A 19523-nucleotide genomic window follows, 5' to 3' on the forward strand; every position below is an offset into this window, starting at 1 on the left:
CTAAGAAGTACAATGAATATATAGAACTGTCAAATTTGGGGTACTGTTAAACCATGTGCTGTGCACTCACCATTGCACTCACTGTACGTGACTGTGTGATGAGGATCCACAAGCACCTTTATTCTTGTTCTGGTCTCCTTTGAGGAGAATGCTTCCAGAAGGCCTGTCAGGTGTACTGTGACTTCTGCATGCTATCAAGACCTCCTAGTACTACATGTGACTCCTACTTTGGAAGAGTGCAATTGTGTGGAAACCACTACTTTTATGCAAGATGGGTCAATACCTAATGTTGCTTGCCCAGTAAAAGATCTGTTTAAGGCAACCTTCCATGAATGTGTTATCTTCAGTGGTTTTTCAGATGTAATACTTGCAAAATCATTTGATCTGAATCCATTTAACTTTGGGTTCTGGGGATATCTAACAGAATGCATTTACCAGGGACACATTTGCTCTCTGTCTGATCTGAAGGACAGTGTATGGCAATACACTGCTCATATTCCTGCTGTGATCAAATGTTGATCATGTTGTTTTACAGATGCAATATCTTGTCAATGTCTCCAGTGCTCATATTGAACTAATTTTGAAAGCAGTGGTTAATAATAAAACCATCATTATGCCTTTCCCACTTGTTTGACTTTTTCTGCTCAAGTCCAATTTCTAATACAATACACATGGAAATATTTTCTTTGAGTACTAGCATATCTACCAAGTTTCACTATCATATGATAATTACAGCCCTCACTGGGCTCTGCGAGTGACTGCACTTTAATTATAATCACACACACACACACACACACACACACAGTTGTACGACGCGACAGGTCAGAGCTAGTGCAATGAGTTCTTCACATGATATTCATTGGACTATTTCCTGTAAATACATGCCATGTCAGTGCACTTGGAAGAGAGCTGTGGCAGTGACATGGCTCTGTTTTTGTTCCTGCATAGCGATTTGCAAAGATGGAAAAAATCAAGATTCGAGCAGTGATTAAATACTTCGTAAAGAAAGGTATGAAAGCAAAGGACATTCATGCCAATTTCCAGAATACACTGGGGGACTCTGCTCCTTCATATTCAACTGTTTCCAAATGGACAAATGAAGTTAAATTTGGTTGGGAGAGCTTAGATGATGATCCACACAGTGGTTGGCCACAATGTGTCACTACTCCATAAAACATTGCAAAAGTGCAGAAATTGGCCATGGAGGATTGCCAATGAAAGTGCATGAAATTGATCACACTTGCCAGATGTCATCTGAAAAGGTATATCACATTTTAACTGAAGAATTAGAAAAGAAAAAAATTATCTGCAAGGTGGATGCCACGACTCTTCTATCAAGACAATGTGTGCCCACACACATGTGCTGTTTCCACGGCAAAATTACACGAACTAAGGTATGAATTGTTGCCACACCCTCTTTATTCACCTGGTATGGCTCCATCAGACTTCCATCTCTTCCCAAAACTGAAAATTTTTTCTTGATGGATGAAGAATCACTTCAAACAATGTATAGCAAGAGTTGATAACTATTTTGCAGGCCTGGAGGAAACTCATTTTCAAGATGGGATGAAAGCACTGGAACATCATTGGACCAAGTGCATTAATCTACAAGAAAACTAAATTGAAAAATAAAAAGGGTTTCAGTAATTAAGTACTTTTTTTCTATGCGGTTCAGAGAACTTTTCAAGCCATCCTCGTAGATGACAAGGCATGGAAAACTTCACACTCCTGACTTCTGAGGTGAAAATTCCAAATTTAACTATGCGAAAATTCTTTACCTTCACTGTAACATCCTGCTAAATAAATTTGGTAACTTTATTTTTTGAGGTATTAGTTAAATCTTTATGATTAGCCCTCGTAAGCAAGCACAGAATTGGAAATAGCTCAGATGAATTAATAGAAGAAAGGCCAGAGGACCAGATAGGATACTAATTAGATTTGATATTAAATATGCAGAGAAACTGATTAATTTTCTATCAGTTTGCTGTAATTCCCAGGAAAAGGTAATTCCAACATATAAGGAAGGTCACAATACCAATGTGCAAAACTACAGCTCTACATCACTGGTGTTGATTTATTGTAGACTTATGGAATAAAAAATGCTCAGAAAAGTTTTGCATCACCAGTGTCTCTACAAAAATGTATGGCTTCATATTCAAGAAAGTAAGACATGAAATACGCTCTATCAACTTTAAAAGAGAGAGAGAGAGAGAGAGAGAGAGAGAGAGAGAGAGAGAGAGAGAGAGAGACAGAGAAAGAAAGAAGAAGAAGCTTTACAATAGGAAAAAAGATTTCATCTTTGCACATATGTGAAATCAAAATATGTTGTTGGGTATCATTCAGTAGTGCATGACTCTATGCTGTGCATTGTAACATGCTGGGATCATCCTCGATATGCTGCCCACAAGATTGTTGGGCATTGTTGCTCAAGACTGTCCAGCTCTCAGATGGTGGCCATGGCCCACCTGAGAAGGTTTCCTGCACTGACACTGCAAATTTCAACTGGTTCATGTCATCTTCAGTTGGTTCATGTTAGTAGCTACCATAGGTCGTTCCTCTCAGGGTTGATTCTTGACTCTAGGGGAAAGCATTCACTAGGTGGTCATGGTATGCTTATGCATTAACATCTAGAAAGATGAACCCCTCTTGTCTGAAGGGCTGGACAATAAGTTGGAGGATCTTGTTCCAGTACTGCATAGTTCTCAAATTATCATTGTGGGCTACGAGAGGTGTCTGACATGATGCTGGCCCTATACATGATAGTGGCCCACGACATGACTGATGTAACTCACTGCTGAATCTGTGGGGCTGCTTGTCAGAAACCTGCACTGTTACCTGTTCATTTCCACATTTTTCTTTGGTGCTCATCAGACATCAGACAAATGCTGTACTTGTTTGTGAAGAGTATCTGATGCCACTGATCCAGGTTATGTTTTAGGTGTTCCCTTGTCTATCATCCTTGAACATCATGGTGCTGTTGGGGTCTGTATGGTTAGTTTAAAAAAAGAAAAAATGAGGTGTGCCATTCAGTTTTACTCTACTTGAGACATGTGTGAGCCATAATTTGTAGGTAGAAGTCATCAGGTGTTGTTGTTTACTGGGGGGGGGGTAATGGTATGGACTTCATCAGGCCCTGAAGCTTTGTTCAGTTTTAATGATTTCGACTGTTTCTCAACTCCACAGACACTAATACTTATATCATTCATATTTTTGGTGGTACGAGGTTCAATTTGGGACAATTCTCCTGGGTTTTCCTTTGTAATGAAATGTTTGAAAATGGGTTTAAGCATTTCAGCTTTTGCTTTGCAGGGTAGCAATTTCAGTACCTGCCTCTTTTGCTAAGGACTGGACACTAACTTTGGTGCCACTATAAGCCTTTGCATATTATCAGAATTTCTTTGAGTTCTGTGAAATATCACTTGGCAATATCCTGCTACAGTAATCACTGAAGACATCACACATTGCCCTCCTGACAGCCAAATGTGTTTCAATCTGCATCTTTCTGTCAGGGGACCTTCACTTTGTTTAAGATCTATTAAGCAGTTATCTCTGTTTCTTTAGAAGTTTCTTTACAGTGATTGGTTGCCATGGATGTTCCTCCCATTATGAACTGTTCTACTGGGTGCATATCAGGTAAATATCTATCTACTGCATGGCCAACAATTCTTTTAAACTTGAGCCAGAGTTCCTCTACACACTCCTGCCCTGTGCTGAAGGTTTAAAGTTCCTCATTGAGATATGACACTACTGATTTTTTTATCTAGTTTACTGAACATATTTATCTTTGTGGTTGTTTTAGTTGTCCTTTTTACTTTGGTAATCATTGTTGCCACAACTGTGTCATGGTCACTGTTACCAGTTTCAATGTGGACTTCCCAAAGACGTCAGGTCTATTTGTTGCCATTAGATCCAATACATTTCTATCATTAGTGGGGTTCCTAACTATCTGTTCTAGGTAGTTTTGAGAGAAGGCATTTAGTAATGTTTCACAGGATGTCTTATCACACTCACTACTAACAAAACTGTAATTTTCCCAATTAATTGTCAGATGATTAAAGTCTCCAAAAATGATTACAGTAAGATTGGGGAAGTTAAGTACAAGTGTACTGAAGTTTTCTCTTAAGTTTTCAGTTACATCAGGAGATGAGTCTGGTAGGCAATAGATGGATCCGATTATCGTTTTATTCCCACCCTTGACACTGAGTCATGCCCAAAGAATTTTACATGCAGCTTCAGTGTCTACCACCGGTGGATTTGAGATTCTTGTCTACTGTGACAATATACCACCTCCATTTCCCTTTTGCTTGTTCTTTCGATACACACTTAAATTTTCTTCAAAAATCTCACACTTATCAATTTCAGCTTTTAACCAGCTTTCTGTACCTAGTATTCTGTGATACTGGGTTACACCACCCATATAGACTGTATATTTAATCAAGCTTCTGACTGCAATAACATCATGTAAGTTTATTTAATTTAAAGAAGAAAAATATTTTGTCATAATGTGATTGGAAAAATAGGGAAAGAAAGAATCTGTAACACAATGGTAACCGGTATAAGGCATATCTTTAATATCTTGAGTTTCCCAAAAGTGGTAGTATGTTCAGTTGGTGTAGGTCAGTTTAGTGGGCAACTTCACATGCTACCATACAATAACAATGCCTCTACAGTGTAAGCATGAAATGACTATCAAAAACCTGTTGATAGTCTCAACAGTGTACATGAGCTGTGTTGCCATATTTACAACTGCAAACACTATGCACCCTATTGAACTGCATTGGAAATGCAGGTTTATTTATCCACATTACACAGATGTCTGTACATAACAATTTGCTGCAGTCAGTTTAGCATTGATTAAGAGGTTTCTGATATAAAAGAAACACAAAAAATGAAAATTATGAGGGTGATGGAAACCTTTTTTTTTTTTTAACATTTCACATTGGTCTCATGTGTGATGAATTTCCTGGAGAATGAGCAACTTCCATGTAGGAATCAACATGGTTCCCATAAATGTCAGTCATGTGAAACACAGTGTGGGCAGTTTGTTCATGAGATCAAGAATACAGTAGATGGCAGAGCACAGGATGACGTTTTTCTTGAGTTACAGATAGCCTCAGACACAGTTCTACACTGTAGTCTAATAAACATTATACTTGGATACAGAATGTCCAAACTAATATGCAACTGGGTTGAGGGCTTCCTAGCAAATAGAACTCTGTGTATCATTCCTAATAGCAAGGCATTGCCAGAAGCAAAGATAACATCCAACATACCTCATGACAGTGTCATTGGGCTGCTGCAAAGTACATAAATGACCTGACAGATAACATATGTATCTATATGAGACTGTTTTGAAGAATAAGAAGCTGTTTTCAGGGGAGTGACATAATTAGAAACTTGTTTCAAAAGGCAGAGAGACTTGTAGATGACCTTTGTTTGGTCCAGATATTAGCATCTGGCCCTAAGTATTAATAAAATTAATGTAATCCATGAGGCAAGGTAAAAAAATAAATAACATTTCTGATTCTTCCTTTTTTATAATTATAATAGTGTTAACAACTATTATCAGAATTTTCAGATAATTGCCTGAATAAAAGTAACAATTTTATTTCTATGCAAATAATACACCTTTGTCCATTAAAAACCATGACCCTAAGAAGGATAGGACATAACAAAATTTTTAATATTCTGAATATCCAGTGTGGCATGAAGAATAGATGATTACATTTGTAGGTCATTCTGGGATACATGGTGTGAAAAATATAGTACACAGAGCTGCCAATTTTGGCAGCAACAAAGACTTAAACCCAGCTGGATGTGAATGACAGATACGACTGTGTTATTCCACGCAGCTTCAGCTGTACCCCAGGGATCATGAATCTTAGTGGCTAGTGAATGAAGGTGTGCCATTTCATGGCAAACACATGACCATATATTTTTAATTAATACGAAATTTGCAGAACATGCTGGTCTGGGCAACTGTTGAGCAGTCTGTGTTGAGGTACATCAGGATAGCATGGATGACCAGCAATCTTGCATTTGCTTGTTGAAAGGTAATATCATTGAGACCTCAAAGATTGGGTGCAGGCACCAGACTCAACACAGCAGAAATGTTAAGGATAGCATTCATATGACCAGCAATGTGATGCAAAGGACATTTTGTTGTGTCCTCCATAGCACCCTACACTATGACACAAAGTGCTTCCCCTGATGATGATGACAAATGCAATCACACAATGTTCAGTCTCCTAGGAACCTCCATACATGGCTAGTTCTATTGTGATATTGTACACAGAACTGGAACTCAGCTGAAAAGATGACATGGTGCCACTGCTGTGACCAGTGTTGTTGTTGGTTGGACACTTGTCAGGTGAGCCTCTTTATGGTACCATGTCAAGTAAAGCTGCAAATTGTCACCATATTCTCAGACCTTGGAGTGCCAGACAATGTCACTTTGTACACATTGTTCTTGTCTTTCTGACCCAAAATATTTGACATGACTATAATGCTGCTCAATTGAGTGATCAACACCATTTTGTTGGTTCGTGGTAGAATATTTTACACATTATGAATGAAAGAACACACAAAACTGGTGTAATATCTCATAACATTTATTATTTTATAAACCAGTTTTCATCTGTTATGTCAATGCCAAATACAAACACAAATATATATGTGGATGTGAACATTTTGTGTGATCAAAAATGTTAAACCAGCAGCACATCTACATAGTATTTCAGCTGCTTTCCAAAGGTGAAAATTGTTACTGTAAGTTTAGGAGTAAACTGAGAGGAATTATTTCAGTAAAAATGTGATGTAAACTATTTAGCTAAGATGACATACGTGACCCACCAAATAATGAACCACATAACACATTGCAAGAATTGGTCAAAGAAGAAAAATAAGTCGAATAATATATAGTCAACTTTGGTTACATATTCCAAGGGGTTGGTTGGAAAAGATAATCTTGTCCTTAGTAGGATCAATATCACAAACTGGTAAAATATTACAAGTGAAACTAAAGAGATAAGTGAAACAACTCTGATTATAAGAAGTAAGATTTTTCTAACAAAGTGAGTGCAACTACAGTAATTGAAATTAAAAAAAATGGGGAATGTTAGGAGTAGTAATTTACAAGATGGTCTGAATGGGATTGTTTGCAGTAGCTTCAGTTTTGCTAAAATCTTTTGTATATCCAAGAATGTAGCATAACTCATGCCCATTTAGCTTTATTTACATGCCATCTTTATTGCGTTGCAATTTTTTTGCTTATTAGTGTAAATGTAAAAATTAAATTTGAGATACTCTGCATAAATTAACTTAAGAATGAAAAATTTTAAGTTTAAATGTACCTTGAATAGGTTCAAAGGATGAGCTTTCACTCGCGATGAGCAATAGCTTATGATTATCAACTGATACTTCAACTGGGCAATAGATAGCTGCATTGAAAATAAGTCGAAAGCGGTACCTGGAACCCTGAAAATGAGATGAAGACAACACTTTTATTTACCAAATACTTAAAAGAAATTAATAGAGGTCACTGATATTGATGTTTTGATCAACAGCAATTTTCCAGGAAGGAAGTAAACATTACAATACACTGTTTTCATATAAATCTGTCACTGATTTAGTAGTACAAGTTTTTCATAAATTATAAAAATAACAGATCATTCATTTGACTATTAAAATTCAGAAAAAATTAATAACTGAAACTATTTCCTGCCATTGTTCTTGAAAAAGTACATAAATTAAATCATCAAAAAATATGACATATGTGAAAGGAAAAAGTATTGTCCATAAAACTGAAGTTAGACAATAATAGAAACATATTGCAGACTATCATTTGATATACATGACACCACTGAGTAACACATGACAGTAGAAATCAAAAATCAATATTAATTGATGTTAGACTTTGCTACTTAATGAAAATAATCTTCTTGGAATGCAAGTAAAAATGTCAATCTAGGAGGTTCGTTTTATTTATTTTATTCAGTGAAAGAAATCAGTATGCACGAAAGCTGGGAACAGGAAGTAGGAATAGACAATGAAGACATGGAAACATGCAGAGGGAATTTAAAAATGTTACACTGAACAGTATAAGTGGATGAAGACAAATATGTCATACAACTCATGGTTTCCTTCCACCACACAACTTTTGTTAAACTATTCTACATCTACATGGTTACTCTGCAATCCACACTTAAGTGCCTGGCAGCAGGTTCATCAAACCATTTTCAAACTACTTCTTTACCATTCCACTCTCAAATGACACATGGGGAAAAGAAACACCTAAAACTTTCCGTTCGAGCTCTGATTTCTATTATTTTATTATGATGATCATTTCTCCCTACGTAGGTGGGTGTCAACAAAATATTTTCACATTCGGAAATGAAAGTTGGTGATTGAAATTTCGTACATAAATCTTGCTGCAAAGAACACCGCCTTTGTTTCAGTGACTGCCACCCCAACTCGTGCTTCATATCAGTGACACTCTCACCCCTATTGCACAATAACAAATGGTTCAAATGGCTCTGAGCACTATGCGACTTAACTTCTGAGGTCATTAGTCACCTAGAACTTAGAACTAATTAAACCTAACTAACCTAAGGACATCACACACATCCATCTCCGAGGCAGGATTCGAATCTGCGACCGTAGCGGTCACTCGGTTTGAGACTGCAGTGCCTAGAACCTCACGGCCACTCTGGCCGGTGCACGATAACACAAAATGAGCTACTTTTCTTTGCACTTTTTGATGTCTTCCATCAATCCTACCTTGTAAGGCACCTACACTGTGCAGCAATATTCCAGCGGAGGACAGACAAGTGTAATGTATGCTGTCTCTTTAGTGGGTTTGTTGCATCTTATAAGTGTTCTGCCAACAAAGTGCAGTCTTTGTTTCACCTTCCCCAGAATATTATGTATGTGGTCTTTCCAATTTAAGTTGCTCGTAATTGTAATTCCTAGGTATTTAGTCGAATTGACAGCCCTTAGATTTGTGTGATTTATTGTATACCCAAAATTTATCGGATTTCATTTAGTACCCATGTGGATGACCTTGCACTTTTCATACCATACAGAAATTCTCTCTAGATCATTTTGTAATTGGAATTGATCATCTGATGATTTTACTAGATGGTAAATTACAGCATCATCTGCAAACAATCTAAGGGGGTTGCTCAGATTATCACCTCAATCATTTATGTAAATCAGGAACAGCAGAGGATCTATGAAACTACCTTAGTGATGGTAAAATTTCTGCGCAACTCAGCAGGTATGTCAGTGGTGTCTTGGGCACTGATATACCCATGGCTACAAGCTACAAAGGTCATTGGTGCCTATCTGAGGCCAGAAGAGGTTTCAAGAGAGTGAGCAATTCAAATGGAGAGGTGCCATGCAGTGGCACTGGGATTGTTGGAAGTAAACTGGAGCAGCAGCAGCAGTCAAGGTTTGGATCACGTGGAGTGGAAGCATGCATCATTTCTGTTAGTATTTACAGAACCTTAGGCAATTCCAGGGCAGTCACTTCTACATTGTAGATTTGCAAGCTTATGAAAAGCTCACTTTTGGAAGTACGTAAGTGTCAAGCCCTTGGGTTTTTCTCACCTTCCTGTTCAATACCAGTGTCACAGTTGTCATAATTTCCTAGTATAAGTACATCTCCCAGTGTGGTTACTGTACCTATATTGTGATTGTGTGTGTGTGTGTGTGTGTGTGTGTGTGTGTGTGGTCAGATTTTCTGAGACAAAATTATGTCCAAGTAGTGCTCATTAATCTAGCTCATGCTTAGCATCAGTCATTAGCAGTATCAAAATAAGTTGTATCAAATTTCATCCTTGGAAGCATTTCTTGATTACTGATTGGTGTTAAAATATTTTGTGTTCATATCTAACTTGTTGTAAGTTTCAGGTGACACCTGTTTAATCTGGTCTAAAACTGCATGAGTCATTGATCTGTGCTAGATTTATGGACCTGTTGTTCATGCAAAGTTTGTTAATATTCAGACGCACTTGCAGTTACTATTTTGCTAAATTACTGTAATTTGCTGTGTACTTTTGTTTATGTGTGAAAGCACAGTTGTAAGTTAGCAAGCACCAACTGATCCCAGGTGATGGTTGGTCACTGGCTCAGTTCAAATTTGTACCATGTATTGTCTACATCGTTCTGTCTTGCAGTGTGACACGTTCTGTCATCGCTGGTATTGATAAATATAATTAAGGTGCTTATGTATAGGATTGTTGAGTCTTGGGTCCAGCTGACCTGTTAAGTAATTTAGTTCCTTGAATAACATTATCTTGAGAATTTAACAGCTTGATTTAAGGCTAACTAATATCATTACAGCAGTAGGTGTTGTACCACCTCACTTAAAACTTACACCTCAATCAAAACCTGTCTGATATTTGATTATGCCATTGAAGTAATTGGCATTAAGTCTTTATTTCAAAGAGTTCTGTGTGGAACAGTGGTTATTCCAAGATTTAGACAAGTTTGGTAATGTTTGCCTTGTATTTGACATTTGACATTGCAAGTCTCACATAGTCTTGGGTGTTAAATGTTTCTTGTTCTATTGAGGAAAGGGCAGCATTATTTTTCCATGCCTAATATGGGTATAAATTGTTTAAATAAGAATAGCAAGGGAAGACTTACTTCCTTAGGTGCGACCACATCTCAATGGCAGTTAATGTATAATTTGAGATCTTTTTAATTAAGAGGAAGAGTTAAAGATGTTGACACAGGAGAGGAATTCATGGCGGGCCACATCAATCCAGCCTGTCTCTCTATAAGGCAAAATTCATCACATTTTTATGAAATGTACTTTTATGCTGTTAAAGTAAGTTCACAGTTTATTTAAGTGCTTTAATGCTGTTTGGGTAAATGCCCATTTTGTTTAAGGGACACATGTGCATCTGTGTTTTGGAAAAGAAATTCCCGCCACATGTCTTGGATTCATTGATTCCATGCTATCGGTTCCCCTGAAACAAGATCAAGCCACACAGACTAAATTCAACACAACAACCTTAAAACTAACTACCACACATGGTATCAGAACCCCAGCACTGGCCCTAACCTTATTCTGTTACCAATGAAATGGCAAGGATCAGGTGAGGGCAGATGAAAGGTGCTGGTGCAAATAAACAATTAATAACATAACAATAATTTTTTATTTAAAACAATGTGGAGAATTGTGTAAGGGACCTGTAAGTAATAGACAGAGGAAGTAAGAGTAAAGAAACTATGGATCAGTTATCCCAGAGGTTACCAAGTTGCAAATGGTAGTTGCAGCATTGCACTGGTCAGAAGATGGAGAGAATCAAATAACTACAGATTAGTAATGGATTCAGAGATGTATTGGTTCTCAATTCTTGGAAGGCTGGCAGCTGTTTAGCAAATTATTGAACCTATTCAGCTGCAGCAACAAAACCATCAACAACAGTTGCAGCAACACAACACTGCCTAAGGAGGAGTCAAAGACAAGGTACATCGACATCATTAAATAAGGATTTTTTATGGCTTCAGACAAAGAAAAGGAAAAGATTGTGACAAATCAGCAAGAAAATTTGCAGATAAGTCACAACTACTATGGAAAAAGCAGCACATCACCAGGTAATGACAAAAGAAAAAATACTTGCAAAACAGTCAGGATAATGTGTCAGAATATTCAATGCCTCAGAAACAAAGTACTAGATCTAGAAGTAGCTTTAAATAATCTTGCTGATGTCTCTTGTATTTGTTTATCTGAACACTGGTGCAAGGCTAGTGAATTAAGTCTCATAAATATAAGCAAGTTTAATTTAGCATCACATTATTGCCAAAGTGTTTCTAAAAATGATGGGGTATGCATTTACTCTAGAATAGGACTGCAGATCAAAGTGAAAACAGAATTGGACCATCTAAATATAGAAAAACATTTTTTATCATGTGCCATAGAGTTAAAAACTGAGGAGAAGAGTGAAAAACTAGTTGTCATTACAGTATATAGATCTCCACTGGGTGACAAAAACATATTCTTCAAATAAATAGAAGCAGCATTAAACACTTTTTATAGTAATGAAGTGAAATTATTTTTATGTGGAGATTTTAATATTAACCTGTTAATTGAAAGTGATGAAAAAAGACAGCTTTTGAGTATACTCAGCAGATTCCACATGAAACCACTCTTTACAGATGCCACCAGAATAAGAGAACTGTCATCTTCTCTTTTAGACAATATTTTCACAAAAATGGAGAATGGTATCACTGAGTCACTAAACGTAAACTTAGGTCTTTCGGATCACAATACACTATTAACATACATAAATTACTCTATCCCCAAGGCAGTAAAATATAAGTGGGGATACAAAAGGCACTTCTATGCAGAAAAAGTGAATTCTTTCATCCAGTTGTTAGCTAATGAAACCTGGGAATATATCTTTGCACAAACAACAACCGAGGCATCTTTCAATGCTTTTTCTAGTACATTCATGTCTATATTTGAGATGTGTTTCCCAAAAAAGCTCACAAAGATCAATGTCATGCCTAGGAACACAAGCCAGTGGATAACACCTGCTATTAGAGCATCTAGTCAAACACTAAAACATATCAGACAACTCAAAACAGATAAGAAAGATGAGCACTTCACAGATTATGTTAAGACATACAAGAAAATTTACAGGAAGGTGATCAAAAAAGCCAAGACAATGCACAATGACAGTGTAATTGCTGGGTCAGCAAACAAATTGAAAGCTATATGGAATGTAGTAAAAAACGAAATAGGCTCAAGCAAAAATGTTAGAAATCCAGATGACTTTGTTTTAAAAGATGATCAAGGTGTGCTAGGAAATCTTACTTTAGCAAATTACATTAATGACTACTTCATAAATACTCCAATCAATCCCAGTAAAAATTGTTCTAAGATTAGTAGAACATCAATCCCAGAAGAACAAAGTGTTAATTCATTATCGCTACCTTCCACGAACAAATTGGAAGTTAATCGAATAATAAAAACAATGAAGAATAAAATGTCCTCAGGGATTGACGAGATACCTTGCTCAGTCTTGATGAGATGTGCTAGTGTCATATCAGACCCACTCACACACATCATAAACATATCATTTTCAGAAGGTGTCTTTCCACAACAATTAAAAATTGCAAAAGTAAAACCATTGTATAAAAAGGGCAATATACATGAAGTGGGAAACTATAGACTAATAGCTTTATTATAAGTATTTTCAAAAGTAATAGAGACAGTCATGAAAAACAGAATTACAAATTACCTCGAGAAATTCAATCTATTGTCTGTAAACCAACACGGCTTTTGCAAAGGAATGAGTACAGAGTCAGCCATCACCCAATTCATTGAAAATATTGTAACAGGTCTAAATAAGAACAACAGTACAATAGGAATTAATTTGGACCTCTCAAAGGCATTTGATACTGTCCAACATGATATCCTGCTAGACAAATTAGAATATGTCGGTATACGAGGAGTAGCGAAAAAGTGGTTTCAGTCATATCTCCATAATAGGAAACAGGTAGTACAAATTGCAACAACAAACAGTAAAAACCAAAGTATTGTTTACAGATCGGATATTCAGTCTGTGCCAGTTGGGGTACCGCAGGGGAGTGTTTTAGGACCTTTCCTATTTCTTCTTTACATAAATGATATCAAGATTCCACTAAATGGTACTCATATAACCCTGTTTGTGGATGACACAAACATTGTAGTAACTGACATGAACCGGGTATTGCCAACATCTGCAACCAGAGTTATAGAATATTTGCAAAATTGGTTTGAAGTGAACAAATTAATCATAAATATCTCTAAAACTAATTATATCCATTACAGGAAAGCAAAGTCACACTCTGATCTAGATCTCAGAATACAAAATAAAGAAATTGTGAGAGTTGCTACCACAAAATTCTTATGTGTACATATAGATGAAAATTTAGACTGGAAATCCCATATCCTGAATCTGTTGCATAAGTTAAGCTCTGCTTGCTTTGCTTTAAGTGTTATTAGTTTTGTATGTAGTAGGGAATGTAGCAGAACTGTTTACTTTGCTTATATACATTCTGCTATTACCTATGGCTCGCCTTCTGGGGTCATAGTAAGAAAAATCTCAAAACCATCTTCACTCTACAAAAACGAGCTGTTAGAATAATATTATTTTTGATATGAATTACTAGAAGATAATTTTCTGCCCGAGTTTGCCATGAGTTAGCTATATAGTATTTTTACCATGACAAGGCCGTACTGAGGTTTTGAGGCAGTACATTGAGAAAGTTAGGATAGCAATCTCTGCTTTGTGGCTTTCTGTTTCTGAAACAGAAATAGTTAATAATATTTTGCTGGGAATAAGACAGGAGGACCCTTCTCATATTTTGTTTGCAAGTAAACAAGAAATCTTACCCCAACTGGATTGATTAGTCTCCAGTATAGAGGAAGTGTGTTTTAGTGATCAAAGGCGAGGGCAAGTGCTCTGAGATAATAGTTCAGGAAGTAATGATCTAGCACAGTTAAGGGGATGATAAGGAGTTTGATGCAAACCATCAATTCTCTGTTTTTTACGTAATGAGCTAGGGCATGTAGTTATTAGTTGTCTGGCTCTTAAGGGGAAAGAGGGGCGAAGTTAACAACAAACTTGTGTAGGGTATGTTTGTAGCTTGCATGTCTTGATTACTAATTGTTGTAAGGTTAAGACAAGGCAGTTTTCACAATTTCCATTTGTTACAGTTAGCCTAAATCATGAGCCAGTTGCCACATTGCTCAATTCAGTCAGTAATATTTCTCTGATCAATAGTTTTTGGTTCCATTGACTGTCAAGGTTGTGTAAAGATTCTAAGCTTGAGAAGTCATACAATGTGTGCTGGTCTGTAAATGGCAGTCCGCTGCTCATAGTGGAATTGTTAAAGTTGTACATTAGCATTCAGTAGTTGTCATGGCCATTAGTATTCACTGTGGTTAAGGGGCATACTACTGAAGTACTTTTGGGTTGTGATTTCTTCCAGAAGAAGGGATGTGTGCTGTATTATGTTGATAAGCAAATCCATTTCAAGTTCAGCCCTTACCAGAAGTTTCCACTGTTTCAGTGTAAGTGCTTTTACAGCACACATCCATTAAAGTGCATGAGAGAGGGGTTTGTTGTTCCCATTTGAACCAGGAATAGGTGCAGGCACTGTTACACAAAAATCAAAGTATTCACTGTGGTTAAGGGGCATACTACTGAAGTACTGTTGGGTTGTGATTTCTTCCAGAAGAAGGGATGTGTGCTGTATTATGTTGATAAGCAAATCCATTTCAAGTTCAGCCCTTGCCAGAAGTTTCCACTGTTTCAGTGTAAGTGCTTTTACAGCACACATCCATTAAAGTGCATGAGAGAGGGGTTTGTTGTTCCCATTTGAACCAGGAATAGGTGTAGGCACTGTTACACAAAAATCAAACAATAGAAAATCCAGGATGGAATATAACATTATTATGAAAAGGAAAGTTGCTACTCATCGTATAGCAGATTTGTTGAGTTGCAGATACATGGCATGTAAGTTCGATGAATGCTATCAGACAACAAACAAAACAAAAGATACAAACAAATATTCCTTATTGCCTTTCAAAATAGGCACCAGCCACTACAACACACTTTTGACAACGTTCATACACCTTCTGCAAACTATCAGCAAAGGCATTTTGTGAAATCAATCGCAGAACAGCTGTCACACGATCTTTGATGGCATTCATGTCCACACAACATTCACCTTTCATGGCAGCCTTGAAACATGGAAAGAGGAAGAAGTCCATAGAAGCCAGATCAGGGGAGTGTGGAGGGTGTTCAAGAACAGTTATCATCTTCTGTGCCAGGAATGCACATGGGCATGGATTGCACAGTGTGCAGGGTCATTGTCATGGAAATGTGTCCATTTTCCAGTCCTGTGCAACACTGGTCACATCCACAAGATATGCTGTAGCAACCAGTTGAAAACAGACAGGAAAAATGCAGCATTAATGGTTTGACCTGTGGGAACATTTTCCTTGTGGACGATGCCATTGTTGTCAAAGAAGGTGATCAATAGTGTTTTCACCCTGGATGTTTGCAGACGGCTTTTTTTTTTTTTTATTTTCCCAGGGAAGACAGCAAACACCATGACATAGAGTGCCGTTTTGAATCCGAATCAAACTGGTAGCACCAGGTCTCATCATCTGTGATGATGGTGTTCAGAAGCAATGGATTCTGTTCACACATGGACATGAAATCACCAGCAGTTTCTATCCATTTTGCTTCCTGATTGTCTGTGAGCTTGTGCGGCACAAATCAGGAGCATATCGTCCACTTACACAAATCACTGCAGATGATGGTGTGCACCATGTTCTTGATGGTGTGCACTATGTCCTTGCTAATGCCCAATTCCTCTGTAATCAATTTGAGAGTCCATCACCAATCTTGTGCCAGAATTTGTCGCACTTCCTCAATCTTTTCTGGAGTTCTGCTTGTCAATGGCTGACCTAAACGTGGCTTGTCTACAGGTGTTTCCTTCCCTTCACGGAAGCATTTAAACCATTTGTACACACATTTTCTGTTCACAGCATCCCTCCTGTACACCTGCACCAAATCAAAGCCAGTTATTGTGTTTTGTATGGACTGAAACCTTTTTGAATACATCTGCGTACTGACTGGTTTGGCAAGTGTGTTTATAATTATCTGGCTGATGAGGTGATACACAGTAAGACCTTTGAACAGCATCTGGATCAAACTGCTTCAGCATTGCAACATCTTCATGATGCAGGTCTTACTGTGAAGCTGTGCAAGGTAAACTTAGCATGTGAAGAAATTTCATTGCTGGGACACCTGGTCTCACTGGGGGCATACAAGTCGATCGTGAATCCACTAAGGCTATTCATTCCTTCTCACTACACAGGAATAAAAAAGATGTTTTTTCCATAAATTCATCTCCAGTTTTTCACAACTTGTTGCTCCACTAAATTTATTGATGAAGAATGTCGAAATGTTCCAGTGAGGTGACACTTAGCATGTAAGGCCCTCAAATCCACTTTGGATAGTGCACCAATCCTGGCCATGTCTGACTTTGAAAAATAATATATATTGCAATGGTTCTGTAACAAGCTAGTGAGGAAGAGTGTAAGCCAATGGTCTTAATTTTCAGGGCATTGTTGGCTGTTGAGTGAAAGTTCTCCCTCAATGAATTGAAGGCATCAGCCACACTCTTCAGTCTCGAGCATTTTAAACTGTATCTGGAGCACAATCCATTCCTACAGGAGACTGATAACTGTGCTCTGACTTTGTTGTTGGCAAGACACAGGAAAACAGTTAATATTGCTAGGTGGATGGTGCATATCTTGGCCTTCCAGTCTTGAGAGGGTAGTCAACATTCTGAGCAGGATGTTTCAAGTCAAAGGACAGGGTGAAGATGAGAAGGAGGACAAGGAGATATGTATGAGAAGGACCAGAGGAACAAGGTCTCATGGTGGCTACAGTTCTGTGTGAGATAGCTGCATTATTTGGTAATTTGGCTGAGAAGCAGGAGGAGGGTCCTCTCTTGCAAAAAAAAAATAAAAAAAAACAGAAGGAGCTCTAGGAGGGGAAGCTGGTGCCCAGATATTCTCTGAAAGGTAGGGGTTATATTATCGTAAGTGACAGGACAACAGGGATAAAATCTGTCTGCCCATTCAGTTAATAATCCTGGTATTTCAGTATTTGCATCATTCACTGTGTGAAGGGCTCTTTTGGGGGGTGAATAAAACTATAGTAAAACATAAGGCTCAGTTGACATGCCCACACTTAACTTGTATGTTTCTAAGATGGTCACAGCTTGTGAGTGGTGTATTAAAGCTAGAATCAACCTTAACAGCTGGTTGGGGAACTTTATTCTGACTGGTCTGAACATCCTGTGAATAAAGTCTTTATAGATTACCTGGGACCCCTGCCCCAGATCCATGAGGATCATCATTACATCCTAGTTGTTGTTGATGCTTTTTCCCAATTCACACCATTTGTTCCCACTATATCAGGTACCACTTCAGTCACACTCACTCATCTGCAACAGGTATTTTGCACATTCAGTGCTCTGAAGATTCTGGTTAGTGATAATGCACCAATCTTCTTGCCTAGAGACTTCGGGTTCTGCTTCAAGAGTGCAGTGAAACTCATGACCACAACCCTGTACCATCCCCAACCTTCATTTGCTGAGAGAGTCATTTAAAAGCTAAAGTCAGTTCTACCATATTCCATGCTGAGATGTGAGGAAAGTGGGAAAGGTCCATACCCCGGCTAAACTTTGCATTCCATAGAGCAGTATACGAAGCTCATAAAATAATACATACCAAACTCATGTTCACCTCCCTGATTAATTCTCCCCTCTGTTAATGATTATAAAGAAACATTTGGAGGCAGCTTGACATAATATCTGGCTTGCACACTGCAGGGAGGCTGCAAGGTTTAATTCAGGAAGGCATCCTGTCAGTCTCAAGGAAGGGGATGTGGTCTGTCTTAAGAAGGATGACCAATAAGATAGTGCCTTATTTTATAGGGCCACAAACGGTCATTGAGATACATTCACATACTAGTTTCTTGGTCCAGGATCAAGCCACACAAAAATGTGTAAGGGCCCATATCAGTTAGCTAAAGGTGATGGGTAGTAAGTGAAATGGTAATAACTTAACTGGCATTTCTACAAAGCCCCAGCCTTCCACTTCTGTTTAAGGGGTGGGGGTGGATGGTGTTTTCGTGTCAATTTTTTGTTATAAATTTGACCCCGGGAACTTGCAGTCTCCAGTGACAGACACTCACCTGAAGATGGCCGGACGATTGTCAGCTGAAATATCGTGGCAAGAAGCCAACATGATCCAGCTGCAGTCCCGAAATTGAAGCAGAGTACTTGGTGATTGATGACTGTTTCATAGTGTGATTGGTTCAAAGGACAGAAGCAGGAAAGTGAAATAGACAGTGCTTCTACTTTGTATGACATTTTAATATTTCTAGCAGTACAATTAAAAATGGCACTCAAATTGAGTCTTGGATTCAGTTCCATGTTTTTGGACATTCTATAACTGAATAATGTCTTGTGAAGCTGTTTATTCATTGAAGTATCATGTGTTCCATCTAGCTTCAGAACAGGTGGAATATTAAAGCAGGTTTTATTAAAACAAACTAATGGCATATGCTTAATAACACCTTTGCTACAAAAATTCCAAAGTGTAGACTATACAAGTAATGTCAAAAAATCATGGCACCAATAAGGAATATAGTGCACCTTGAACAGCCGTACTGAAGTAAAAATTACTTTAAAATACATAGGTGTATCTGTTCTACTACCCACCAAAGTCATTTATATGTAACATTCTACTTTGTGTACAACTAATGTTTAACAGTTAATAAATCTAACACAACAAAAGCACAATGTGCTGAAGAAATAGTACAATGGGACAAACAGTTGCGACCAGTAAATTCACAAGAGCCACAAATGTGTTACTTCATACAAAGCTAAAAATTTGTTTGGGACAATACAGGTAGCACTTACATAGTTATATGTTC

General features: G+C 37.7%; 1 protein-coding gene across 1 annotated transcript in view; it reads right to left on the bottom strand.

The window, feature by feature from the left end:
* The window catches only part of LOC126336824 (uncharacterized), a 194775-nt gene that overhangs the window by 81924 nt on the left and 93328 nt on the right, over window positions 1–19523 (bottom strand). Inside the window, exon 6 of the mRNA XM_050000885.1 lies at window positions 7353–7476. Within this exon, the coding sequence (XP_049856842.1) occupies window positions 7353–7476 (124 nt within the window). The remainder of the gene's footprint in view (window positions 1–7352; window positions 7477–19523) is intronic.

Source organism: Schistocerca gregaria, chromosome 2, assembly GCF_023897955.1.
Source record: "Schistocerca gregaria isolate iqSchGreg1 chromosome 2, iqSchGreg1.2, whole genome shotgun sequence".
NCBI classification, from domain to species: Eukaryota; Metazoa; Arthropoda; class Insecta; order Orthoptera; family Acrididae; genus Schistocerca; species Schistocerca gregaria.